General features: G+C 39.4%; 1 protein-coding gene across 4 annotated transcripts in view; it reads left to right on the top strand.

Moving 5' to 3' along the window:
• Positions 1-25,665, top strand: part of Ofd1 (OFD1 centriole and centriolar satellite protein) — a 41,133-nt gene that overhangs the window by 14,603 nt on the left and 865 nt on the right. For all 4 annotated transcript variants that reach the window (XM_055613351.1, XM_055613354.1, XM_055613350.1 and 1 more), the window contains 13 exons: positions 1,520-1,626; positions 3,924-4,043; positions 5,772-5,845; positions 7,136-7,227; positions 8,526-8,703; positions 9,737-9,867; positions 10,696-10,807; positions 14,620-15,222; positions 15,677-15,848; positions 17,737-17,837; positions 20,364-20,477; positions 24,290-24,444; positions 25,044-25,196. In XM_055613351.1, the coding sequence (XP_055469326.1) occupies positions 1,520-1,626; positions 3,924-4,043; positions 5,772-5,845; positions 7,136-7,227; positions 8,526-8,703; positions 9,737-9,867; positions 10,696-10,807; positions 14,620-15,222; positions 15,677-15,848; positions 17,737-17,837; positions 20,364-20,477; positions 24,290-24,444; positions 25,044-25,196 (2,112 nt within the window). The remainder of the gene's footprint in view (positions 1-1,519; positions 1,627-3,923; positions 4,044-5,771; positions 5,846-7,135; positions 7,228-8,525; positions 8,704-9,736; positions 9,868-10,695; positions 10,808-14,619; positions 15,223-15,676; positions 15,849-17,736; positions 17,838-20,363; positions 20,478-24,289; positions 24,445-25,043; positions 25,197-25,665) is intronic.

Raw genomic sequence — 25,665 nt, 5'->3', positions numbered from 1 at the left:
CCAAGAGAGAAAGGACCAAGAGAGGGACCACATGTTGGGTTGTCCCTTTCAGGGGCAAGGTAACCACGCCTTCCAGGTGTGGCCACCTGGCCGGTGACACATGATGACATTGTAAGTTGCTGGGCAACCCAGAAGCAGGTTTGGTTCCAAAATCCCAATATTCCTCCCTTTTTCTATAATTAAAAAATGAGGAACTTGGGCTGCTTGTCATGTAAGGTAAGTTAAAGTATAGGAATTTAGGTTCATTGGAAGCGGCTCTTGGTTGTCATGCAAGGGGTTAAGAGAGAGAGAAAAAATAGCAACAAAATGGTCAGATTACATGGTAAAGAGGAGGAAGGGAAGCCTCTGCCCTGGAAAATTTAGGGTAGAGGGTTGCCAGTAGAGAGTTGCCAGCCATGCAAGGCAGCAGGTAAGGACTGAGGAATGCTGGGAGAACCTGGAGCTGCCTGTCCTTGTCCTGAAACACACCAGATATCACCTCAGTAACTTCTTCCTCAACTCACTGAGTGACTCATCCAGGTGTTTTTCATACATGTGGTCTTCATATATTTCAGTTAAGAAATCATTATACCCTTGTGTGATTGTTTTTCTCTCCCTTACCCAAATTGTGAGATTGTTAAAGTTGGGGAACTTTTCTAGTCCTGGTTTTCTTGTTCAGTGATGGGATGGCCCATTCCCTCGGGAGTTCACCTGAACCTGCTAACTGGCTTTGAGTCAGAATGACCCATAAACTGAAACATTTAGGTACCATCATCAATCACCATGGAGACTCTTTTGGAACTTCATTACTGAATATGCATGTTTAAAGTTTTTCTTGCTGAAATTTTTCAGTGAGGAAATAATGAGTGATGCTAAAGAGCTAGACTAGGGATATTATGAATATATTTCTAAAAATGGCAATGTAGTTATCATTCATTGAAGGACTAATTTTTTTGTGTGTGCAAGGAAGTACTTTTTGTGAAACTACAATATAATCTAAAAAAAATCTTCATTGAAATCTCTTCAATGAGGAATTGTTACTCTAAATATCTGTAACTTTCATTGTGTTCTAGAATTTCTGAAGCAATGTCTGAGTTCCAGTTTTTTGAGGTTTTTATTTATTACAATTTATTTATTTTGTATCCCAGCTGTCGCCTCCTCCCTCTTCCCCTCCCAACCTCACCCTACTTTCCTTTTCTTCTCCCATGCTCCTGCCCCTGTCCACTGATAGGGGAGTTCCTCCTCCTCTTCCATCTGACCCTACCCTATCAGGTCTCATCAGGACTGGTGGCATTGTCTTCCTCTGTGGCCTGGTAAAGCTGGCCGTCCCCCTCGGGGAGGTGATCAAAGAGACAGCTACTGAGTTCATGTCCGAGACGGTCCCTGTTCCCCTTACTAGGAAACCCACTTGAAAACTGAGCTGCCATAGGCTACATCTGAGCGGTGTGTGGGGGAGGGGAGTCCTAGGTTATCTCCATGCATGGTTCTTGGTTTTATTCAACTTCACTTTCTTGCTAAAAGTAAATGCTTTCCTATGCAGATTGAAACAAAAGAAATTTATGCTCAAAGACAGCTTCTACTAAATGATATAGATTTGTTCAGACGTAGAGAAGCAGAGCTGAAGGAACGAATTGAAGCTTTTGAGTTGTAAGTAATATATATTCTTTTTGTGGATTATGTCTAAATTTTCTAGCCTTTTCTTAAAAGATTTTGTGTGTGTTATATCTAAAAGGATATATGCAGATGCACTCACCCATGAGTGCCTGTGAAGGTCAGAGGTCAGTGTGACTTCCTTTATCACTCAAAACTATTTTTTCAGGATCTTTTATTGGTTGGACTGAAGGCCAGTGATTGAGTAGACTGGTTGGGCAGCAAGCTTTAGGCATCCATGTGTCTCTGTCATCTACCACTGCCTTTTATATGGGTGTTGGAGATCTAAACTCAGGTCCTCATGTCTTCAAGGCAAGCACTTGATTTACTGAGCCATCTCCCCAGCCAAGTAAAAGCTTAGTGTGGTAGTGCATGTCTGTAATCCCAGCACTTTGGAAGGGTGAGACAGGTTGATTTTCATGAGTTTGAGATCATCTCAAGCTACATGGTAAGTTCTAGGCCAGTCTGGATATTTGAATCAGCTGTTTAGGCCTGCTACATTTATCTGCTCTGTACTAAAAAAAAAAAAAAAAAAAAAAAAAAAAAAGGAAGTAGAATATTCCAAGTTGATGTGTCATGGATAATTTCTCATGGTGTTAATACCATGCCTAAAAACAAAATAAAATTGCCAGGTAGACTTCTTGGCTGTGGAAGTGATATCAACTGGCTGGACAACTTGGAGGTACTCCTGATGCTTCAAATAGATCTTTGCAGCTACATCAGTTATCAAACCTGATAGTTTTCATATATGTAGCTGAACTCAAGGCATCCTGGCCTGTTCCATTTACCTACTTTGTACACCAGTAAGGAAATCTGTTTTAACTTGTCTTGTATGGAATCATATCTTGTGATGGGGGGACGGGGGAACGTGCTACTTAATGTTTTCTAAGTCCTCAGGATGCTTCATCTGTCAAGTTCTTACCTGGAGCTGATAGCAAGCTCACCATCTGTAGTGTGTGTATATAACTTCCCCCCCCCCCAATTTGAAACTGCTCTTAGCACTTATAGGCATTCTAGAAGTCTTAACACATTAAAGAAATTGTCACCATTTTCATTGCCGTTGCTTTCTCCCTTCTGTAGGCTCAGTTCATTTGTTTCATTTGATTTCTTCTCTACTGAACTTTTTACCTCCACTTATGCTCTTCCCTCCTAAGCGTTCAGGTAAATTAAGTGTACTTTGCTGCTCCATGCCTTTACAGGTTAGCCAGCAGAAGGTGCTAGTTTGCTGGTGTCGACACCTGGAACTTTTACTTGGATCAGTGAGCATTGGGTAGTGCTTCTGAGAATGGAATTCTTTCTCCAGTACCTGGGAAGTGGAGAACTGCTAGTAGTACTCATTTAGTCTCACTAGGAAGACCTTACTGGGTAAATGTATAGCAAGCATATGACCCCTCCATCCCTCACTCTCTCCTTAATTCATTCCTTCATCCCCTTTTATCAGTATTTAATCAATAGATTATTAAATGTTGAAAGCATGTCTTCAACCTTTAGTATCAATAGGCTAGTGAATTAGATCCAACAGTTGTAAACAGTATTATAGAAAAAAAAAAAGGTATGTGTGTAGGTAACTTTTGTTTGTGTGTTTGTAACATCATTCTCCTCTAAATTGATTATGGCTACTTGGCCATCTAGAACAAGGTTGGCTTTTGTTGTTGTTTTTGTTTTGCTTTTTGAGATATGGTTTCATTTTATTTTTAACTCTGACTGACCTGAAACTCACTGTGTAGATCTGGGTGGTTTTCGTATCATTATGAAATTTCTGCTTCTGCCTGTCTAGTATTGGAATCATAGGCGTGGGCCAGTGCTTATGATATAACCAGTTTGATGTGTGTGTTTAATTTTAAAATTAATCTATTTATTGGTGTGTGGCTGGGTGCATGCATGCCATGGAGGTTAGAGTATTACTTGTGAGAGTTAGTTCTCTCCTTCTACCATGTAGTTGTGGATTCTAAGGATCAAACTCAGGCTTGGCAGCAAGTGCCAAAACTGCCCTCCTAGACAGTTTCTAAATGTTAATTATATCTTATAAGAAACTACTTTGGTTTGGACTTATTTCCACTTCTGTAAACCAGATACCCCTGTCCCACTGTCCCCTCCTTAGTTTGATGTACTGTAACTAGGTCAGTTCATAAAATATGGGGAGACTTTCTCTTTTGTTTCCTCTTAGTACAGTCACATAAATTTCAGTCTGCTTTCCTAGAAACATTTTTCATCAAATTTGATACATCAGATATTGTACTTTGCTTTATTTTATTATGTATGTATGTGTTTATTTGTTTGTTTGTTAATTTCAGGACTCAGAAGATCCAAGAAGAAAAATATAAAAGTGAGACTGAGGCACTTCAGAGATGGGAACAAAATCTAAAGAATATTGAAGAGAACTATGATCAGAAACTCAAAACAGAACTTCTAAAGTAATTGGTGGTTTTTAAAGAATAATATGTTCGAATTAAGTTGCTTAAAAGTGATGAAGGCTAATATTTACATGGCAGAGTTCTTTGTTTGAACAAAACTTATCTATGACAAATCAAACCTTTTTGATGAATACTTTAGTTAAGATAGTTTTTAAAGCATATGATTACATCAACTGCTCTTATTCATAGCTTCTGTGTTTGTGAGGCCTTGTGTTTTACTTTTTAACCTTACATATGTAAGTATTGTTAGATTGTATTAATTACTCCCTTTAACTGTAGGGCACCACATGACTTGCTTAGCTTATATAGCTGATCAGCTGTAAAACTGGAATTCTATTCAATTTAGTCATCTTTCTCATGCTGCCACTTAAATGAATGTCAGAAGCAATTTACAAATTATTATTTTTTTTCAATTAAACTTTTATTTTTTTATATTAATTACAGTTTATTTACTTTGTATCCCAGCTGTAGCCCCCTCTCTCATTCCCTCCCAGTCTTACCTCCCATCCCTCATCTCCTCCCATGTCTCTCTCCAAGTCTACTGATAAGGGAGGTCCTCCTCCCCTTCCATCTGACCCTAGCTTATCAGGTCTCATCAGGACCGACTGCAGTGTCCTCCTCTGTGGCCTAGCAAGGCTGCTCCTCCCTCGGGGGAGGAGTGAGGAGGTCAAAGAGACAGCCACTGAGTTCATAACAATTTGCAAATTATTTCACGTAGAATTTGATCAGCTTTGTCCTCTCAAGACCCTTTAAGGCCAGAATCATAAGAAAGGAACTAAAGTCAACAAAATGGAGCCAAAGGTGGTATAGGAAAATGAAAATTTTCCTTCCTTCCTGCTTCTTGATTTGTAGCCCGGATTGAGAAAATATGAGAGCTGTGGTTACTTTGGCCCACCCTCCTTCCTTCCTGCTTCTTGCTATGTAGCCCAGATTGACCCCAAAAGTCTTGATTCTCCTGCTCCAGGCTCCCAAGTTCAGTGATAGCAGATGTGTGCCATCATGTGCAGGTACTTTAGCTTTTCTAGTCTGAATTTTATATGCCAGTGGATAGAATCCCAGAGCAAGGATACTTCTTTGGTAACTTTTCTCAGTGGCAGTTGTATATGCCCCACCTAATAACCTTTAGTATTTGCCTTTGTTTCAGCAAAGGTACAGGTAGAGGATGTTCATTATAGGGAGGGGTTGTCTTTATTTCTGCCTATCTCTGACTAGTGATAACTGAAGAAAATAAGTAAAACTCCATGGAAAAATCCTTTTTGCAATTGCTGATATGGATATAATACCAGTAGGCTCTCAGTTGTATATAAACCTTAAGAGGGTTCTGTTGGGTCTGGGGAGATTTGCAGACATATTATAAGTACCTGACTCCTTTGCTATCTCTGGGGACACAAACTCTGTTGTGTGCGAGGTAAGCTTTTCTTTGCTTCCTTTTATGCTCTCTGTACCAGTTGAGACCAGGGGGAAAGGAGTTGTTTTCAGGAAACTCATAACACCCTTCATTTTGTGTGATTGAGTTTTGGGGCTACATTTACAGTATAGAGGCAGGGTTTTAGTGGACCTTTGATGTTTAGAATTCAGTTCCTTGGCCTTAGGACTGAGACTTTGAAGCTTCTCCTCAGCCATTTTGGCACCTTTAGGTATGTTGGGCCACAGATAAGCTCTTCAGGGTTAGTGTTCTTTTCAGGGAGATGGCGAGGACCTCCTCATTTTATTCATTCTGATTCTCAGGTACCAGCTGGAACTAAAGGATGACTACATCGCTAGAACAAATAAACTCCTGGAAGAGGAAAGGAAGAATAGAGGTGATGTGGATGGCTGGCTTATTTCTGTTCTGATAGAGGTTATTAGCCTTCTAAGGTGCATCTGTTTCATATTTTGGTTTTTGTTTGTTTGTTTTTGTTTTCAAGACAGGATCTCTCTGTGTAGCCCTGGCTCACCTGGAACTCACTCTGTAGACCAGAATGGCATCTGACTCAGAGATCCGCCTGCCTCTGCCTTTGGAGTGCTGAGAATAAAGGTGTGTGGCACCACCACCCGGCTTCTCTTGTATATTCTTAAATACAGCTTTCACTTTTTACAAAACTTATTTACATATTTATTTATCAGGAGGAGAATGTGTATGTTTTATATACTGTACATGTAGAGGTCAGAAGACTTACAGGATTTTTTTTTCCCCTTCTACGGTTAGGTCTTTAGCATTGAAATTGGGTTGTCACACTTAGCAAAAAATGTTTTTACCCATTAGTCCATCTCACTGGTTCTTCATTTCTTTTTTAAAGACTTATTTTTATTGCATGTGTGTGGGTATTTTGCCTGCACATATGTCTGTGCACCACGTGCATGCAGTACCTGTGGAGTCGGGTAAAGCATGTTCGATTCCTGGAGCTGGAGTTATAGTTTGTTAGCTGCCATAGGGGTGCTGGGAATTGAGTCCAGGTCCTCTGAAAGAGCAACCAGTGCTCTTAACTATGGAGCCATCTCTCCAACTCCATTATAGAAATTTTTACTTTCTCGGTGACCTGTTTTCATAGTTCCTTTTTTTTTAACATGTCTTTATACTTCCTAAAGCTCTCAAGTATACATTGATCCCTCAGTTTATATTTCAATATATTTTAGGAAATTGTGAAAAGAACATAAACTTTGGAAATTTCAAACAGTTTTTGAAGTAAACTGAAGCTGCTGACTTACTACTGACCAGATACCAACTATGTGGCTCCTTTTGCTTCCGTCATATAAAAGCAGATGCATCTTGTAGTGTAGTGCTATCATGTATTTAGATTTAGTAAATTTTCTTCTATTGGTATATATCTGCATAGACTTGTGTTACAGGAAGGAACCATGCTCTGCTCAGATGCTCAGTAACTGGTTAGCTTGTAATAGGAATATCACCACATATGTGACAGTTATAATTTGGCATCACTCATTGGGAACTGGGACTTATTTATTTGCCCACTGAATTTTTGGCTGATACACTTGTTGCTTTAAACTGTGAGACAATGTTGAGTAGGTCTCACAGAGTGACCATAAATTATTAAATGTCTTCTGTATTCAGTAGGAAATCACTGTTTAATTGGTTCATTTTTATTCCCCAGAAAAAACTACTCATTTGCAAGAAGAGCTCACAGTTATTAATTCAAAAAAGGAAGAACTCAGTAAATCTGTAATGCGTATGAAAGAAATTGAGGTAATTATCAAACTTGTTTCTTAAGTTTTCCTAATGACATGTTAAGGTTAATGCTGTATATTTATTTATAGGGAACATAGGGGTGTTTTGAAAACTTTTTTTATTTTATGTGTATGAGAGTTTGCCTGTATGTATATCTTTCTATCATATGTGTATAGTGCCTGTGAAGGACAGGAGAGGGCGTAAGATCCCCTGGAATTGAAGTTACAGAGTGTTCTTAACTGTCATGTGGGTGCTGGGAATTGAACTCTAATACTTTGGAAGAACAGTAAATGCTCTTAACACTTAACTCTCTGGCCCCTTATGCCATCTTTTTGGTGTGCTTGGACTGATTATTTTTTGACTAAGAAGGTGATAGCTGAAGTTAATACAGTAGGCTCTAATTTCAAGCAAAGGCACATAGAAAAAGAGCTTATGAGTCCTGCTGCTCAAATTGTATCTCCCTCCCTTACTGCTTATTTGCCTTTAGGCAAGTTTTGTGACTATAATCTTGAAACTATTTCTAACAAAGCACGATTGTTGGGGGAATTGGGTAAAGTACCCATAGCAGGTGGCCAGTATACAGAAACTTCTGTCTTAGCCTCTTCTATTTCATTGGTAGCAAGTAAAAATTTCTATCACTACATTATTCTCTTACAGATTTTTTAGATAAAGTAAGGTAAAATTTTTACACACCACTAATACTATATACATTTTTCAGTCGTAGTCTTTTCATGTAATTGACAGAACTAGAACTTTGGGTAATTAAACCAGATTATAGCTAGGTGCAGTACTGCACACCTTTAATCCTAGTGCCTAGGAGGCAGGGAGATCTCTTGAGTTTCAGGCCAGCCAGGGCTAAGTGAGACCCTGTCTAAAACAAACTGAAGTAGATTCTATAGGTTAAATTTATCTTTGGAGCCGTTAGATCTGTGTAGGCTTTCTGATCCAGATCCAGATACATTAGAGTAAGGAAAGTACCTCACAACAATAGATTGTTTCCACCTTTCATCTGTTTATGTTTTTAGAATGTCTTGTTATGTTATGCAGTTGTATTGGTGGCATTTGGGGATTGACTCACCATACACATTGCATTCACCATACACCCTTCCCACACTTCATAGGACAGATGTCTACTGATACAGGCTCTGAGCTTCCTCTCCTATCACAAGTGCAGAAGGGATCTTGTTGCAGAGAGCCTGACCTCTGATTGTCACTGTCATTCATTTATGATACTCAGATTCAGACAGCTTTCCAGCCTTTACTTCTGCAATGCTGTGAAAGTTACTCAGATATAAATTTTCCTTTTTCATTTTTAGGTGGAGCTAGAGTCTGTCAAAACTCAGTTTTTGACAATGTCAAAAGAAAACCACTTGCTGAATGAAAAGGTGAAAGAGATGAGTGATTACTCACTACTGAAGGAAGAGAAAATGGAGCTTCAGGCAGAAAATAAATTACTTAAACAGCAACTGGAAGAGAATAGCAAACATCTACACCGTATGTTTTTTTTTTTTTTTTTTTCTGATCTGCATGTTTGTTATTTACATTAGGTCAGGATTATAGAACTACTTTATATCTATAAACGAGGCTTACATTAGGAGAAATCTTTTAAGATCCTTACATTGAGGTTGTTTTTTTGTTTTGTCTTGTTTGTTTGCTTGTTTGCTATTGCTTAATTAGGAGTTTAAATGTAAGTAATATTTGTTAAATAACTGCCTCTGTGGGTGTTTTCAGTGTTCATGCTCTCTGGCTGTTGCCTTTCTTGAGCCAGTAAGCACTTGGAACAAGGCAGAGAGAGGAGGTTGAATTTGTAATTATTTCTATTCCTAACCTTGGCCTCCAGTCTGGGCTGCCTATTTTCTGTGCCCTTCAGCCAAGAGCACTCATAGTCCTTGCTGGAGCCCTCCCATCAGTGTTCTGTGCTTCTGCCTACTCATTGTACCTTTGGAAGTTTCTTCCTTTCCTAAACCCTTAGTGTTAAAGGAGCACTAACACTGAAGCCCTGTTTGTACTATATTGTCCTTTATGATTGCCCTATATAAGATACACTTTATTAATGGGGCTTTTGGGTGACCCAAATGGAGACTACTATCAGCCTTATTTCTGGATACTAACTGCCATGGATTGCTGTTCAGATGAGATGAAATCAGGGACAGGCACTGACAGGTGACAACTGGAGAGCTCTGTCTTAAAATACCTTCTGCATGTGATAGAGCGAAAAGATAGGCTATTGGGTTAATTTAAGAATTTGAAAGAATTTTTTTTTTATCTTAGAGGGCTCCTGGAGGAATAAAGTTATATTAACATACATTAAATTATTTTCTGAAATTTTTGAATCAGTATTATTCTTAGGCCATATAATAGGATTAGTAGAATATTAATGTAGAATATTAATTGTATGAGTACAATGAAAGAAAACTGTTTTAAACCCTCTCTAGGTTTTTTTAATGAAATAGGCAAAATTAAGATTGATAATGACTAGAATTTTTTTTTTCTTTTTCTTTTTCTTTTTTTTCTTAAAACTTTTTAGGCCTAACTCAGCCACCTCCTGAGCTTTTGGTTTTTCCAAAAGAATTACAGAAAGCAGAAAATGCTATAGCACTGGGGCACAAGGAGTTTGAAGCCCAGAAGCAAGCTCTGCAAAAACAGCTGCAGAGTGAAGTGAGTATTGTTATTTATTGGTGTGGGTATTATGCCAGTCTCCTTTGTAGTAGTTACAGAGACCTATACATGTCATACCAGTGAAAATCAGATTGAATTGCATACACAGAATTCCTCCCCCAAAGGGGCCTTTCTCATGTGAGAAAAACTTCTGATGATTCTGAGTTTATATTCCTAATAATAATAGCACTGAATGGAAAGCAAATTCATGTAGACCTAAACTTCTCAGAGGACCTGGTAATTCCTATCATGAATTATGTTTTTTGGCTTATACACATCCACTGTGTCTCTGTAAGTTCTGCCTGCGAGCAGTAGTAGAGTTAACTGTTTTGGGACTTAAAGTGAAAAGGGAAGGAGTGAGTGGTTGCACACACATTTAATCCCAGCACTCAGGAGACAGAGGCAGGTAGAACTCTGAACTCTAGGACAGCCAAAGCTTCATAGAAAGACCCTGTCTCAATACATCAAAACTTGTTTGGCGAAAAACTTGTTTGGGTGATGTTTTAATAAAGGTCATCCTATGTATTGTTGGTGCAAAAGCTTTTTAGAATTGGAAAAACAAAAGAATATAAGCATAGTCGGGCATGGTGGTACATACCTTTAATTCCAGCACCTGGGAGGCAGAAGCAGGTAGATTTCTGTGAGTTCAAGGCCAGACTAATCTACAAAGTGAGTTCCAGGCCAGCCAGGTCTATATACAGAGAAACCCTGTATCAAAAAATAAAAAAATTAAAGAAAATAAAAAAATACAAATATAAATTTATACCAAATAAAAGAGATTTTCTTTTTGAAGCAAGCTCTAATTCTTCTTCTTTGGATCTTTTTCAGATTGAACATTCTACACAGCTAAAGGCCCGGATATTAGAATATGAAACTTCTGTTAAAAGGTTAACTGTTCAGGTTGCTGATTTAAAGTCACAACTAGTACAAACTCAGACAGGTTGGAGACTTCTTTTAAAAAATAAACTGTTTATTAATTGTGTGTGTGTGTGTGTGTGTGTGTGTGTGTGTGTGAGAGAGAGAGAGAGAGAGAGAGAGAGAGAGAGAGAGAGAGCTTACCAGAACACTGGCACTCAGGTGGGGGTCATAGACCTTTTAAAGAATTGGTTCTCTGCTTCTACCTTGCTGAGGAGTAAAGCTTTTGTTCTGGTATCTCCACTACCTACACCAGGCTAGCTAACCTGTGAACTACCTGCCCATTGTCCTGCCATTCCTCCATCTTGCCATAGGAATGCAGATATTTGCTACTACACTCAGCTTCTTTATTTAAATCTTTGAATATTTCATGGATAAAAAGAGTACATCTTGATTATATCTGCCCTACTGCCTCTTTCCAGCTTTTCCTTCTCATCATTACATCCTTTCAGCTTCAATCCTCTATTTTCCATATAACCCTCTGAGTCAAGTTTGTGTTGCTCATGTGTACATGGTTGTGAGGTCATTCCCTCGGGCAGCCTGTCAATGCCACTGCTCCAAAACAAATTTCAATCTTCTCACAGCATGTATTAACTGCCAATTGCCCATCAGCTCTGAGTGCCCTAACCACGACCCCCAGTGCTGGAATTTTTTTACTGGCTTATTCTTGTGCAGATAAACTTTAGTTACTCTGAGTTCACAGGTACAACAGCTATGTCATGTCCAGAAAGCAACCTTTTACAGCACTTGTCCCCATTTGCTAGGTCTTACATGCTTTTCAAACCCTCTTCCTTGATGTTCCCTGGGCCTCTTGGAGGGGTTGATAGAGATGCCCCACCGTTGGCACTTTGAAAATTTAGAAGTGTCGGCATTTAACTATTATCTACTGCATTAAGAAACTCCTCTACCAAGGTTGGGAGCAGAACCACTTTATGTTTATATTTAGATAACCATTTAGCCAAACAACATCATAAGATTTTTCCTTTGTACCTATGATTTCTCTGCCCATGTTTTTTGTTTTTTGGTGTTTGTTTGTTTGGTTTGTTTGAGACAGGGTTCTCTCTATATAACCCTGGCTATCCTAGACTTATTTTGTAGACCATGACGGTCTCAAACTCACAGAGATCCACCTGCCTCTGCCTCTCGAATGCTGGGATTAAAGGCTATGTGCCAACAAATCCTGGCTACTCATAAATTTTTTGATGTTTTGTTTTTCGAAAATGTATTATTTTCATTTTTTATATATAGGAACATTTTACCTTTTTTGTGTTATATACACCATGTGCATTCCTGGTACTTATTGTAGGCCACGAGGACATCGGATTGTCTAGAATTTGAGTTATAAAACGTTAAAAGTTGTGCGTACTTGGAACTGAACTTGGGTCCTCTGAAAGAGCAGCCAGTGTTCTTAACTACTGAGCCATTTCTCCAGCCTCCTACTCATGGGTTTTGACGTTTACAGTAGCAGGCTTGAACTCTATCCAGTAGAGAAGGCCTTAAATACAATTACAAGAACAGTTGCTTACTCCCATAGTCTTGCCACTATTGTACCAGTAGGTATTCAGTTCTTTTTTTTTTTTTTTTTAATATGGTTTCCAGGGATCAAAAACAGTTTTTTACAGCAATCACTTTTACCACTGAGCCATTTCCCTGGCTTCAAGAGACAATTTTAATTTGTGTGTATGTGTGTGTAAGTTTCAGGCAGTTGTGGAAATACAATAATTGTAATCTGTTAACCACTCTGTAGTAATTGTATTAGGGAGATGCTACAGGAAGACAAACCATACTATAAATGAAATTTTCTTTCTTAGGAATAATATCTACTGAGTCATCAGCTACTTACCGTCATAGATACTCTAAACAAGACAAGTGTGGGTGTGACACAAATGTTCCTGAATTTGTCTTTTAATTATTTTTCCTATGATATTTGTTGTGTGTGTATGTTGTCGGGGGTGCATATTTAGGTTCAAGTATGACTTACAAGAGGGAATCTGCTCTCTTCTTCCATAATATGGGTCCCTGGGATTGAACTAAAATATTTGGTTTCAAGTGTTTGTACCTTCTGGATATCTTATTGCTTCCTTTCTCAACTCAGTGCTTGCTTTCATTTTTTGTGTGACCCTGATAAGGCTAAGTTGCTTCCTCATGTTTCTATATAGTCCTTCGCAATATAAATACATAAGAGAAGCAGGATAGCTAGGTGCAAAGAACATTGCTTTCAGAATTGAAGACCTGCTTTTGTTTTGGTCATCAGGTGAGGTTTGATTTTGGATATGACACTTTAGAACTTCCTCAAGTTCATTTATGATGAAGATAATGATGCCTACTAGGCCACAGTGAGCAAAGATGAAACAGATATAGGTTACATGGAAGCCACTCGGACACGAGTTACTGCTAGTGATTCATTACTGTTTTCACTGTGGATGTCTCTCTTCCTCCTGCTTCATGAAAAGAGATGAAAAGCTGGAATGCTTTTTTGCTTCATTTGCCTTTGGGCCCAGTGTGTATTAGTTTAGCTTGTTTCTCATCCTTCTTTGAGTTTTCCTCAGTTACTGCTTGTTCTCTTCTCTTTCAGTCTCCTGCTCCTTCCACCTCTACTAGTTTTATTTCTAGGGCTTTACTCATTCTAAACTCTTCAAGTTTCTAATTTTATGCTAGCAGTTGTTCGTGAGATTTTACCCCAAGCTAGGGCTGTCCTGAAGTCCTCCACACTCATGGGCATAGCCCACTGTACACATGTCTTTGTAGCATCATAAGGAGCTGTTGCAGGGTAAGAGGCTGATAGGAAATTTATGTTAGGAAATTTTGGCAGCTCTAGCAATTGCCTAGCAATTGCCATGTGGCCTCCACCTCTGAAAGACCCCATCCCCTCTCCCAGAAGATAACAGTGAGACTCCCTGGCCAGGTTATTTGACACTTGGGCTTAGTGGGGACACTCATTATATGCAGTCAAGTGTTTGAATAGTACAGGGAATTATATGAAAGAAAGTGGAGTTAGTATGACCTGGAGAGGACAAGGGCTCCACAAGGACCAAATATATCTGGGCACAGGGGTCTTTTCTGAGACTGTTTCTCCAACCAAGGACTAGACATGGATATAACCTAGAACCCCTGCTCGGATGTAGCCCATGGCAGCTCAGTATCGGAGTGGGTTCCCTAGTTAGGGGAACAGGGACTGTCTCTGACATGAACTCAATGGCTGGCTCTTTGACCTCCCCCCCAAGGGAGGAGCAGCCTTGCTAGGCCACAGCCTTGCAGCCAGTCCTGAAGAGACCTGATAAGCTAGGATCAGATGGAAAGGGAGGAGGACCTCCCCCATCAGTGGACTTAGAGAGGGACAGGGAGGAGATGAGGGAGGGAGGGTGGGATTGGGAGGGAATGAGGAGGGGCCTACAGCTGGGATACAAAGTGAATAAACTGTAACTAATATATAAAAAAAGAAATTTTTATAAAATTTCTTTTATAAATAAAATTTCTTTTATAAAAAAATTTCTTTTATAAAAAAAAATTTCTTTTATAAATAAAAAAAGATTTATTAAACGGGTTTGCTACAGTTCAGATCTGGCTAGACTTTGTAACCAGTAAGTTACATATTTTCACATCTCAGACATGGGTATCACAGACTCAAGTGTAACAGATTGTGAAGTTATCATGTTTGTAAGGGATTGTTACATGAAGTTAGCTTTCAGTAAATGTTAATGGTTATCACTATGGCTCCAGACACTGTTTAATGTGTCAGCTTGTTCTTACTACTTTAAAAAATATTCTTAAGTATAATTTAATTTTATTCACAGCTTTTTCTCTTTATTTCTCAAATTTTCTTTTTGTGACCTACAGCCCTAGAGAATGAAGTATTCCGAAATCCAAAGCCGTCTCTGACCCTTCATTCCCTGAGTGGCCTAGTGAGTGGCAAGATGGCGCCCCACAGTGGGGATACAAGTAGGAAATTGTTGAATGTGCCCCTTGAACAAAACAAGGTTAGAGCAGATGCAGTTATGTCAAGGGTCCCATCCTATGCAAATGCAGCAACGGAGGCTAGTTCCCCAGACTCTGACCTTGAATTTGTAGCTAGTAGTACTAAAGCCAAAGTAAGAGAGCTAGAGCAAGAGGCTGAACGCTTGGAAAAGGCATTTAGAAGTTACCATCGAAGAGTTACTAGGAATCCTTCTATGAATCCTCAGCCAGCAAGGAGTCCTTCATCACTAGGAGTTCACAGGACCAGAGCTTCCACTTCCATGGATAGACATGTTCCTGCAGAGGACAGAATTGTCTCTGAACAGCCTCTTGTGGACATGGTGAAGGAAGATAAGAGTGATGTGTCCAGAGCGTTCATGGACAGTGTGGTTTCATGGCCACGCAGGACCTCTTCCTCCACACGCCTGTCCTCTACACCCCATCCAAAACTGAGAAGAAGTCTTGAGAATGAAATGCATCTGGAAGGTAAGCCATTGTCCAGAGGGTTGTGACATAGATATTTTAGTTTTGGACAGAATACTCAGTAGTCAGCCTCAGGGAGCCTGCTTTAGCTGTGGTAGCTGTTCTCATCCTTCCATACCCTGGTCAACAGTGGTAGCCCTCCCATATCACAGGGTTGCTGTGGGAGTCTGCAGCATAAAGGGTATTAAGGTCTAGAGTTCCCTTAGCACACAGAAGCGTTAAAAGAGCAACATGGCCTTTGTCTTGCTGCTGCTTAGATTTGTATATTCCATGTTACTTCTGCAGTTTGATTTTGGTGTTTGAATCACTGTGTTTGTAGATCTCATACATCAAGCCTGGCTATTTGCAAGCATGCCATAGGATTCATTTTCAAATTAAGAGAGCTTTTTAAAAAACCTCTTTGATATCCTCTCCATTTGTTTGTAATATCCTTGCCCTCATTCTTCATACTTCTTAGGTTTGGGTAGATTACACGTTGCTTGCAGCAGCCCTTGTCTTGAGAGAGTAGCTGGGTCACGTACTGCTTCCTCTAGTCCTTGTCCTGAGAGAACAACAGCCCAGCTGCCACAAGTTCCATTTAGGCACAGTTTCTCTGGTCCTTTCTCCAGTGTTCCAGAGCAAAATACCTGGTAAGTTATTTTTTTCATCAGCTTCTGTTGAATCATGCTACTGACCTGCTGTTTTGTTTGACCTTTACTCCTTTTGCTTTTTTTAAAGGCAATGTTAAAGATCATGTGGCAAATTGGAATTTACAGTTGTATTGTAAAGTCATCTGTGATCTTTGAAAGTCATTTGAATTTTAAGGGAGAGTGTATGATAATTGTGTAGATTAACATCTTTGTGGGTCTGTTAATGGATTTGGTTCATAAAGACAGACAAATATATTTAAACTTTGTCAGACAAAATACATTGGGCTCATTTTGAAAGCTGGAGAAATTTTACACATCAAAATGGCATTGAAAAATATGCTTTGAGGGCCAGGTGGTAGTGGCACACATTTTTAGTCCCAGCACTCAGGAGGCAGAGGCAGATTGATCTCTGAGTTTAAGGCCAGCCGGGTCTATACAATGAGTTCCAGGACAGCCAGGGCTATATACACAGATCCTGTCTCAAAAACAAGCACACAAACAACAAAAAGTTTTGGCACTTAAATAATAAGCAAGGTTTCTGTGAAAATAGGAAGATGTAAGACTAGGCCATTAGGTCACCTGGGCAGTGATTCACAGGCAAGACCACAACAGGATATTCTGAATCCCTACTTGTGGGCTCCAGTTGGGCACCTAATGTTTATGAGTGCTACCTGTTAATACGTGAAAACTGCTATGTGTGTCTACCATGTTTCTAGGGCATATATATATATATATATATATATATATATATATATATATATATATATATATATATATATTGCACTTGATTTAATTTTTCACATAGGCTCATTTGCTATGTTCCTCAGGCTCACTTCAAACTTGTTGTGGTCCTCTGCTTGACTGCTTCTTGAACCCTGAGGCAACAATGGGCATGAGTCCCCATGCCTAGCTTGTATTGAATTTTCTCATGAAAACAAAAAAGAACATCAAAACTCATAGTATGTAGTGTCAGCACACCTTGACACATAGTTTGGCTTATAGAGTTGCATCTTCAGCTGGTATATGCTGATGGCATATGGAATTTGTGTTAGGAGAAAATGATAAGTGGTTACTGGAAAACTACCCTAGGAATAGTATTGAGAGTACACTATTCTTTGTTAATTGCAGCAATAATTACTTAGGGGCATGGGGTGGTAACAAGGGAGGTGGCTGAGTAAATATTAATTAGTTGCCAAGAACAATGCCTGGTGGCAGGCTCAGTCTTCTGGAGCCATTCTCTCTGCCACCACAAACACTTTTCTTTTCATCTTTCTTCTCTTTTAAAATGTATTGAAATAGAAAGTAAATTCTCATGCATGCTTGGGCAAGTGTTTTTTTTTTGTTTGTTTTGTTTTTGTTGTTGTTGTTGTTGTTGTTTTGTTTTTTAATGTGTATGGGTGTTTTGCCTCCATGTATGTCTGTGTACCACACATGTGCCTAGTGCCTACAGAGCCTGGAAGGAGGTGTCAGATCCCCTGGAACTGGAGTTACATGCTGTTATGAGAAGCCATGTGGGTGCTGGGAATTGCACCCATGTCCTCTGGAAGAACAGCTAGTGTTCTTAACCAGTAAGCCATCTCTGTAGCACCTAGAGTAATTTTTTACAAGCCAATGAAAAATGAGTATCAGAGCCAACCATGCCTGCTAATGCCTATAATTCCTACATTCAGGAAGCTGAGATAGGAGAATTCCCAGGAGTTTATGTCAGTCTGGGCTACATAATTCTAGGCCAACCACAGAGAACCTGTCTTCAAATAAGTAAAAGAAACAAACCAAGCAAAAGGTTTTGTTAATTATTTTTAGCAACCAGAAAACTTGTGTCACCTATTCTTTTGGCTTTTTATGTTACTAAACCATTATATTCATGTATTTTCTTCTTACAATCCAGCTTTTATCAGAGACAAACTGAAACTCAAGACAAAAGTAAACTTTCAAATGTGGACAAGCAATCTTTGAAAGATAAGGAGGAGTATAAACCATCTTTCAGATGTAAGTTTTGAATATTAGGTTTTGTGTGTATATATAGGTGCCTTGGCACCTGTGTGGACGTCAGAGGACAATTTACAATGTCATATCTCAACTTCTGCCGTATTTAAGGCAGGGTAGAGACTTTTTTCGTCTTGGCCTTCTATCACACTTCAGTCATGCTGGGATTACAGACACTCAATATCACGACCCTGTTTACGTGGATTCTGGGGATTCTAACTCAGGTGCTTCCTCTTGCAAAGCAAGCACTTTACTCATGGAGCCAATCTCCCTAGCCATATAGCAATTTTTAAAAATTTATTTTTATATGTTGAGGTGTTTTGCTTGCCTGTATATCTGTGTACCTTGTGCCCATTGTGGCCAGAAGAGGGTGTTTTAGATTCCATGGAACTGGAATTACAGATGGTTAGCTGCCATGAGAGTGCTGGGGGCTGGGAATTGAACTTAGGCCCTCCTTGAGAGCAGCCAGTGCTCTTCTTACTGATGAGCCATCTCTTCATGCCGCCACTCCAACCTTAACACACACACACATCAGTTTTTAGAAGCAAAAAATGTAGGAAAGCTTTCTTTTAGCAAGAGTTGTATTTTGGGACAGTTCTGTTTTGTGATATGGTACAGATACATCGCTTTATTTTTCTTTTTAAAATAATGTATTATAGCCAGGTATGGTGGTACACACCTTTGATCTCAGCACTCAGGGAGCCAGTGGCAGACGGATAGTTGTAAGTTCAAGGCTAGCCCTTGTCTACAAAGCAAGTCCAGAACAGCCAAGGCTACACAGAGAAACCCTGCCTCGGGGAAAAAAATATTGTGTGTGTGCGCACATATATGTATGTGTATCTGTACCATAGCACATGTGGAGATCAGAAAACAACTTTCATGACTCAGTTCTCTTGTTTCACCTTCTCAGGTAGTCAAACTTAGTGGGAGGAACTTCTACTTGCTGAGCCATCTTGCCAGTCTTGCTTCGTTTCTCTGTCACAAAAAATTAGGTTGCATTTGCATTTTCTTTGAAAAAAAAATGGTATAGCTCACAGTTTCCAAGTTAAAGCTAAGGCCATAAAGTGAATCTTTAATATTTCAAGGTTGGGGTTTCTTCAATTTTAAAAAGTTTTTCATCATTCACTCTTTTTCCTTTCTTTGAAATATGAAGATAATTTCTTTGAGTTATATTGTTCCTGTTAATTCTTTAGACTTAGCAAGTTTTATTTTCACTGATAGAATGGAGATGAAAGAATAGTCAAATGATGGGCTGAGATGATGACCCAATCTATAAAGTGAACCCCCATTTAAAAAAAAAGCTGGGTGAATGGTGCACTTGGGAGGTGGAGGCAGAAAGTTGCTTGGGAACTCACTGGTCAGCCAGCCTAGCCAACTCAGTGCACTTTCAGATTGAGTTATAGACTCTGTTAAAAAAAAAAAAAAAAAAAAGGTGGAAATTAGCTGAGGAAGACACTGAGCATTGACCTGGCCTCCACCTGGCACCCACCTTTAATTCCAGTACTGAACGCAGTCGGATTGCTGTGAGCTCTAGGCCAGCCTGCTCACAAATTGAGTCCAGGACAGCCAAGGCTACACAGAGAAACCATGTCTCAAAAAAAGAAAAAAGATGAGAATCAAGAAAGTGGTATCCTGGCTATAGTATTGCCTTGGACTGTATTATCTTGCTTTATAAGTATAATAAGGATATAGGGTTCATTTACCTCTGAGACTCTTTTTAGCTTGAGAATTCTTTACAATTGTATATAACCTATCATTTGGACTTGTAAACTTATATTATCAAATCTGAAAGAATCATATTTTGCATAGTTAAATGAGAAGGCTTAGTAAATATTGTGAAAAATTTTTTTTAACTTAACAGTTAATATGACTTTCTTAAATCATTAGTTTCTTTTCTTTCTTCAAAATACATTTCATACAATGTATTTTGATCATAACCACTGCCTACTCCCCCTCAAACTCCTTTCTGACTCTCCCTGCCATGTCCCCCTCCCAACTTCATAACCCACTGAGTATGGACATTCATATGTGCATGGCTATATGATCATCCACTAGAGCAGGGGTAACCCAGCAGGAGCTTCCTCCTTTAAAAAAAAAAAATCCTGATTCTCCTGACAGCAGTAGGTTCAGCTACCAAAGGTCCTCAGTTAAGTGGTGGGGCTTCATGAGCCCCTCTTTCAGTTATTGACATTTAGATTGAATTCAAATATTTTTATTAGCAAACCAAATGGATTCTGTTACTGGATTGATTTTCCTACTGAGTAATGAATACAGTTTTGTAAGCAAATTGATTCTTTAAAACAAAGAAATTTGAGAGCTGAGCATTTTTTAAATGGTTGGACTTAGAACCCTGTAGGAAATACCACCAGTTGCTTTTAGTTCAGTTTTGATAGTCCATGATTAGATCTGTCCCCCACTACTCTCCAGCTCCCAACCACTCCCTGACCTCTGTGCTGCATAGCGCTCCATTCACGTGCTACTGTTATTAAGGACTCATGGAACAATTAATTGCACCTTATGTGGACACAGGGAACAAGCCAGAACAGTTTGAAGCAGAAGCAACCCACCCTGCTGGTGACATGTGTGCCGTAGATGTTGTTGCAGCTACTTTGTCTTCCAGACCCATTTCATGTGACTACCCAAGTAAGTGGTTCTTTTCTTAAACCAGCAGTGAACAATAGACACGTATTATGTGTTGATCTCTGTGTTGTAACATATTTCCCAGATCACTTCTATTACTACATTTGTTTATTATTTGAAGTTTTTTTGGTATGTGTCTGTGTATGTGCATGAGTATGCAAGTACCTTGGGGACGCCAGACGAGGGCATTGGATTCTTTGGAACAAGAGCTATAGGCAGTTGTGAGCTGTCTGGTGATGGGTTCTGGGAACCAAATGCTAGTCCTCTGGAAGAGTAGCAACCACATTTAACCCCTGAGTCATCTCTCCAGGCCCAACATAAGTTGTTTCTTTGCTTGTCTGTTTTTTGTTTGTTTGTTTTGTGGAAGTAAAGAACTTGTGGAAGTAAGTTCTCATGGATCAAGCTCGGGTTTGTAGCAAGTGCCTTTACCTGTTGAGCCATCTCTCTGGCTCTGTACAACATTTATAAGCATATTCTGAGGCTTTGTGTGTGATAGATCATTTTTTTTCTTAAGGTTCATTTATTTATTATGTATACAGTGTTCTGCCTTCATGTACACCTGCATGCCAGAAGAGGGCACCAGATCCCATTAAATGTTCTGAGCCACCTTTCGGTTGCTGGGAACTGAACTCAGGACATCTGGAAGAGCACTGGCTGCTCTTAACCTCTGAGCCATCTCTCCAGCCTCCTACCTCCTTCTAAAGATTTATTATTTATGCAGTATTCTGTACTGCATGTGTGTCTGCAGGCCAGAAGAAGGTACAAGATCTCATTATAGATGGTTATGAGCCACCATGTGATTCCTAGGAATTGAACTCAGAAGAGGACACATGATCTCATTATAGATGGTTATAAACTACCATGTGGTGGCTGGGAATTGAACTCAGGACCTTTGGAAGAACAGTCAGTGCTCTTAACTTCTGAGCCATCTTTCTAGCCTGGTATTATCATTCTAAATGGTATACTGAAGGAGTTCTCCCTGTGTGAATATGTGCAAACTGCTAAGGAAAACCTCTCGGAGGAAAACTTCTCAATAGTCTTTTTTAAAATGTTGATTTGGTCACAGCCAGACAGAGCAACTACACTTCTCTTCTGCAAAAACTGTTCCATAAGGAACTTATATCATCTTTAAAAATTGTAGTAAATACTAGAAGTATGGTTAAGCCCATCGTATATCTTTAATATTGTAACAATTTAGTATTTATTGTTTTAATTGCTTCATTTATGTCATAAATTAGGATAGAAAAATTTTGTATTTCCTTCTTCATAAAAGTTGATATTATTACATTGTCACTTGAAGAAAGTGGTCATCAGACTTTTGCCTGGTCCATGCTTGTTTCTCTTCTTCAGCTCATCTACTTTTCCTTCAGGTGTTAGAGGAAGAAGAGAGCAGAACTGAGAGGAGCTTTGTGCTTTGTTCCAGCCCAGTCAACAGCCAGGTCCTTTTCTTCTCAGCCTCAAACTTGAAAGGCTTTCTTTCAAGTCTTATTTAAAGCTGCCTCTTAGTGCTGACCAAACAGGAATGCCATCATCACCCCACACACAACATACTCAAAGCCTCTCCATAGAAATTTCTTGCTTAAAGCCACAGTACTCAGGAAGATGAGTAATTACTGAAAGGACCAAGAGATTTTTATTATACTTACTCCTGAGTAAGTGTGCTTTGGAAGACAATTCATTTAACAATTCATTTGGAAGACCAAAGCAAGCACCTTCTCTCTGTTGGGTACTTGCCTAGGGACTGGCTGAAATCAGTGAGTCAAACCAAGCTCCTATCTTCGTGGAGAGTCTGGGATAAGGGAGTGGGGCAATGAAGGTATATAGCAGCCATGTTCACAGACCTGAGGGAAGTAGCCAAAATAATAGCTAAAGGAAATCAGTGAGTAGCTAGATGTTCTGCCTTGAGGTAGGAGACTACATTCATGGCATTTGAAATAATTAGTAAGCAGATGGTTGTTTTAGTCACTTAGGAAATTTTCATATATTCATCCCTGCCTCTTCATCTAGACATAAAAAAGGTGTAAAAATGTGGTATTTGTATGTGCTTCTGGTCTTGGATTTGGTGTCCAGGAAGTGTCTATATAATGATGCTACTTCCTGTCTCCTCCTCCCCCTTCTCATCCTGCTCTGTTTCCTCTTTTTTTTCTTTCCTCCTCCTCTTCCTCCTCCCTTTTTTCTTTCTTTTCTTTCTTTCTTTTCCTTTATCTCATCAAAAGTCTTTATTTTGTTATTGCTACTCCCTGTGGGAACATAGAACCATTTGAAGTAACCTGTCTTCCACTGGCAAGGAGGGAAAGGGGGGGTATGGAAGTAAGCATGAGCCTCTTTTATTTTAATTTTATGACAAACATAGATGGATAGACAGACAGACAGATAAACAGACAGAGATCTGTGTAGTCATTCTCTTTCAGTAAGGCTGACTCTATTCCCACTATGCATCTGGGACAAAGCACAACACAAGAGCCTGAAGTCCTCTGGTGAGCCTGTGACACTGCTGGTTATTAGCATTGTTTGAGTGAAAAAATGTAGGTCATGGGCCAGAACTGAAAGAATGCCCAACATCATCATCTGTGAAACAGACACTTAAGTAAACCTTTGAAGGGTAGGGGCCTGTGCCAAGAATGAAAGAGAATAGACAAGTAATTAAAAGGTGGGTCTTGCTACAAAGAAATAGAAATAAGCACACATGATTTTTTTAGAAAGAAGGTATAACATACTGGCAAGTAATGTGCTGGTATGTCTTTGCAGCACTTGGAGGGCAAGGAGACCCTCACAGAGGAATTGTATAAGCACACAAGCTTAGTGGCTCAGTGGATATGGGATAAACTGTGTTGCCTGGGGTGCCCTTGAATTTGTTGACACAGCTTTTTGAGTTGATATCACTATATTTGTGTATGTCCACGGCCTACCTAGACAAAGATAAAGAACCAATATAACTTTGGGAGGAGGCTAGCATTGTGGGACTTTTCCATGCCTGTGACAGAAAGCCCATTAAAGACATGGTTGTGAGGCTGAGGAGAATGGAAATGAAGAAAGACATGGAAATGATTAGAGTTCAAGATGATCCCTATGGTCTGGAGAGCTGGCTCAGTGTTTAAGAGCACTGACTGTTCTTCTAGAAGATCCAGGTTCATTTCCCATCACCCATCATGGTTCCCATCACAATTGTCTGTAGCTCCAGTCCTAAGGATCTGATGCCCTCTTTTTGGCCTTCTCTGGCATTGCATATATATCGTACACAGATAAACAGGCAGGGAAAACACCTGTACACATAAAATAAAAATGGGGGAAAAAAGATGGTCGCTAGAAAGACCCAGCATTAATACAGAGGCACCTAAATACTGGTATAGCTAGAGTAGTGACAAGAGGATGAAGGGAAGGAGGGAGCTCTGTTCTGCTTGTGGGTAGGAATGATTTGAGCATCTTTTTTAAAGTAGGGTAAAATTGTTTTGTAAGCCCTTTTTAAGAGTAATGGTTCTGAAGATAGGGGAAGAATTATACAAATGTGAAGAATTTGCAATGCAGGATTTGCTATGGAGAGGCTGAAGCAGGGAGAGAAAAAAAGGGTGAAGACAATATGGCATAAAGGGAAGACAGTTGGTGTTATTCGTGATATAGTGGCTTATATCCATCTCAGGAAAATAAAAGTGTAGGTATATTGCTAGGGGTGAGTCTGTGGGCTGGAAGACAATAAAAATAGAGGAACAGCTTATAGCAGGTTATCAGAATCAGTGGAAAATCAAGCAAGCCTGCAGAAGACTAGATTTGAAAAATCTGATGTTGGCAGCTACTCACTCTATTTTCTGTCCTATTAGGTGCTGATCAGAGCCAAACTGGAGAACAAAAAGAACAGCAGCTATGGGAACTCCACCTGAAAGAACGGAGGCAGAGGGAAGAACAAAGGCAGAATGAACAGCAAGAGTCTCTAGAGAGGGAAAGAAGAGAGCTGGAAAAGCTGGAACAGGAGAGGGTAATGTGTCACTTATATCTCCGTATAAGTTTCTCCCGTGGACACTTTCAGCAGGTACCTTGAGCTCAAGCATGTTTGCCAGTAGTGCTGTGAGCCCAGAGAAGGAGCAGGTAACCTCAAAGGCATTCTTTCTCCTCTCCTGTTTTGCTTGCCTTCTGAGCATCTTGGTTTTGATAAGACTTTCCATGTATGTTATGTTACTTCTCTCTGACATCCACTCCAGCAGAGCCAGGCAGCTGGAAGAGCGAGGGCAGGGAGGCACATCTAGTCACTCCACACATCTTTTAGGCACACAGATCTTCTTTGTCTACCTTCCTTTTGGCCTGTCTTGTTCTGATTGTAGTGCTAGGCAGATGTGTTACTCTGGCCAAATAATATGACTTAGAAATGTGTTTTTGGCCTCCTGGTTAATCACTTTCTTCCTTGAAATGACATGTTTGTCTGTCTGATAGTAGCAATGACTTCAATTTAAACACACATTTCTCTGGTATGCAATTTGTGCTTCCAGTGTAAGGATCAAATTAGTATGATTTTTAAAGACTGAGAAGCTTTTAAAACATGTTCATGTATTTTCTATTTTGGCACTGGTCTGTTTATAGAGGATTATTGAAGAATCACTGAAGATTGAGATGGAAGAAGAATTAGAAAAGAGTGTTCAAGAACAGAAAGACAAATCAGCTTGTGGTGAAAATCCTTTAGAGAAATACATGAAAATCATCCAGCAGAGACAGGAACACTCAAGTGCAGATAAGGTACTTGTGTTATGGATAGCAATCTGGGGTAGAGGAGAGGGAGGTCACTGGGAGACTTATTCCAATACCTTGGGAAGTGTGTTTTCTATTAGAGACAAAAAGGTTAAAGACTAGAAGGTGAATACTTGAAATAGAGCCAGGATTCTTTAAAATATATACACTGTTGACAAAATTTCAGCCTTAGTTTAGGTAAAACATTCAAGAGACTCTGATTTGTCATTTTTTACCAGATGGGATGTCTTATTTGAAAACAAGCAGTAGTTCTTTATCATTGAGTTATAGATTGTGAATCATTTTTCTGTCTGAATTATGAATATTGAAAATGCATGCTATGGATTTTTTTGATATGCTTGCTGAATTTTAAAGAGGCTTTTTATTAGGATCTTATATATGTTTCCAAAATAATTATTAGAGAAATCAGTGGACTGATTCTTGGCCTTCCTGCTAAGATCAAGTATAAAAGCTTCTG

This window comes from Psammomys obesus, unplaced genomic scaffold, assembly GCF_907164565.1.
Source record: "Psammomys obesus unplaced genomic scaffold, mPsaObe1.curated_primary_1811, whole genome shotgun sequence".
Taxonomy (NCBI): domain Eukaryota; kingdom Metazoa; phylum Chordata; class Mammalia; order Rodentia; family Muridae; genus Psammomys; species Psammomys obesus.
The sequence above is the reverse complement of the archived record's forward strand: the minus strand, read 5'-3'. Positions and strand labels throughout refer to the sequence as shown.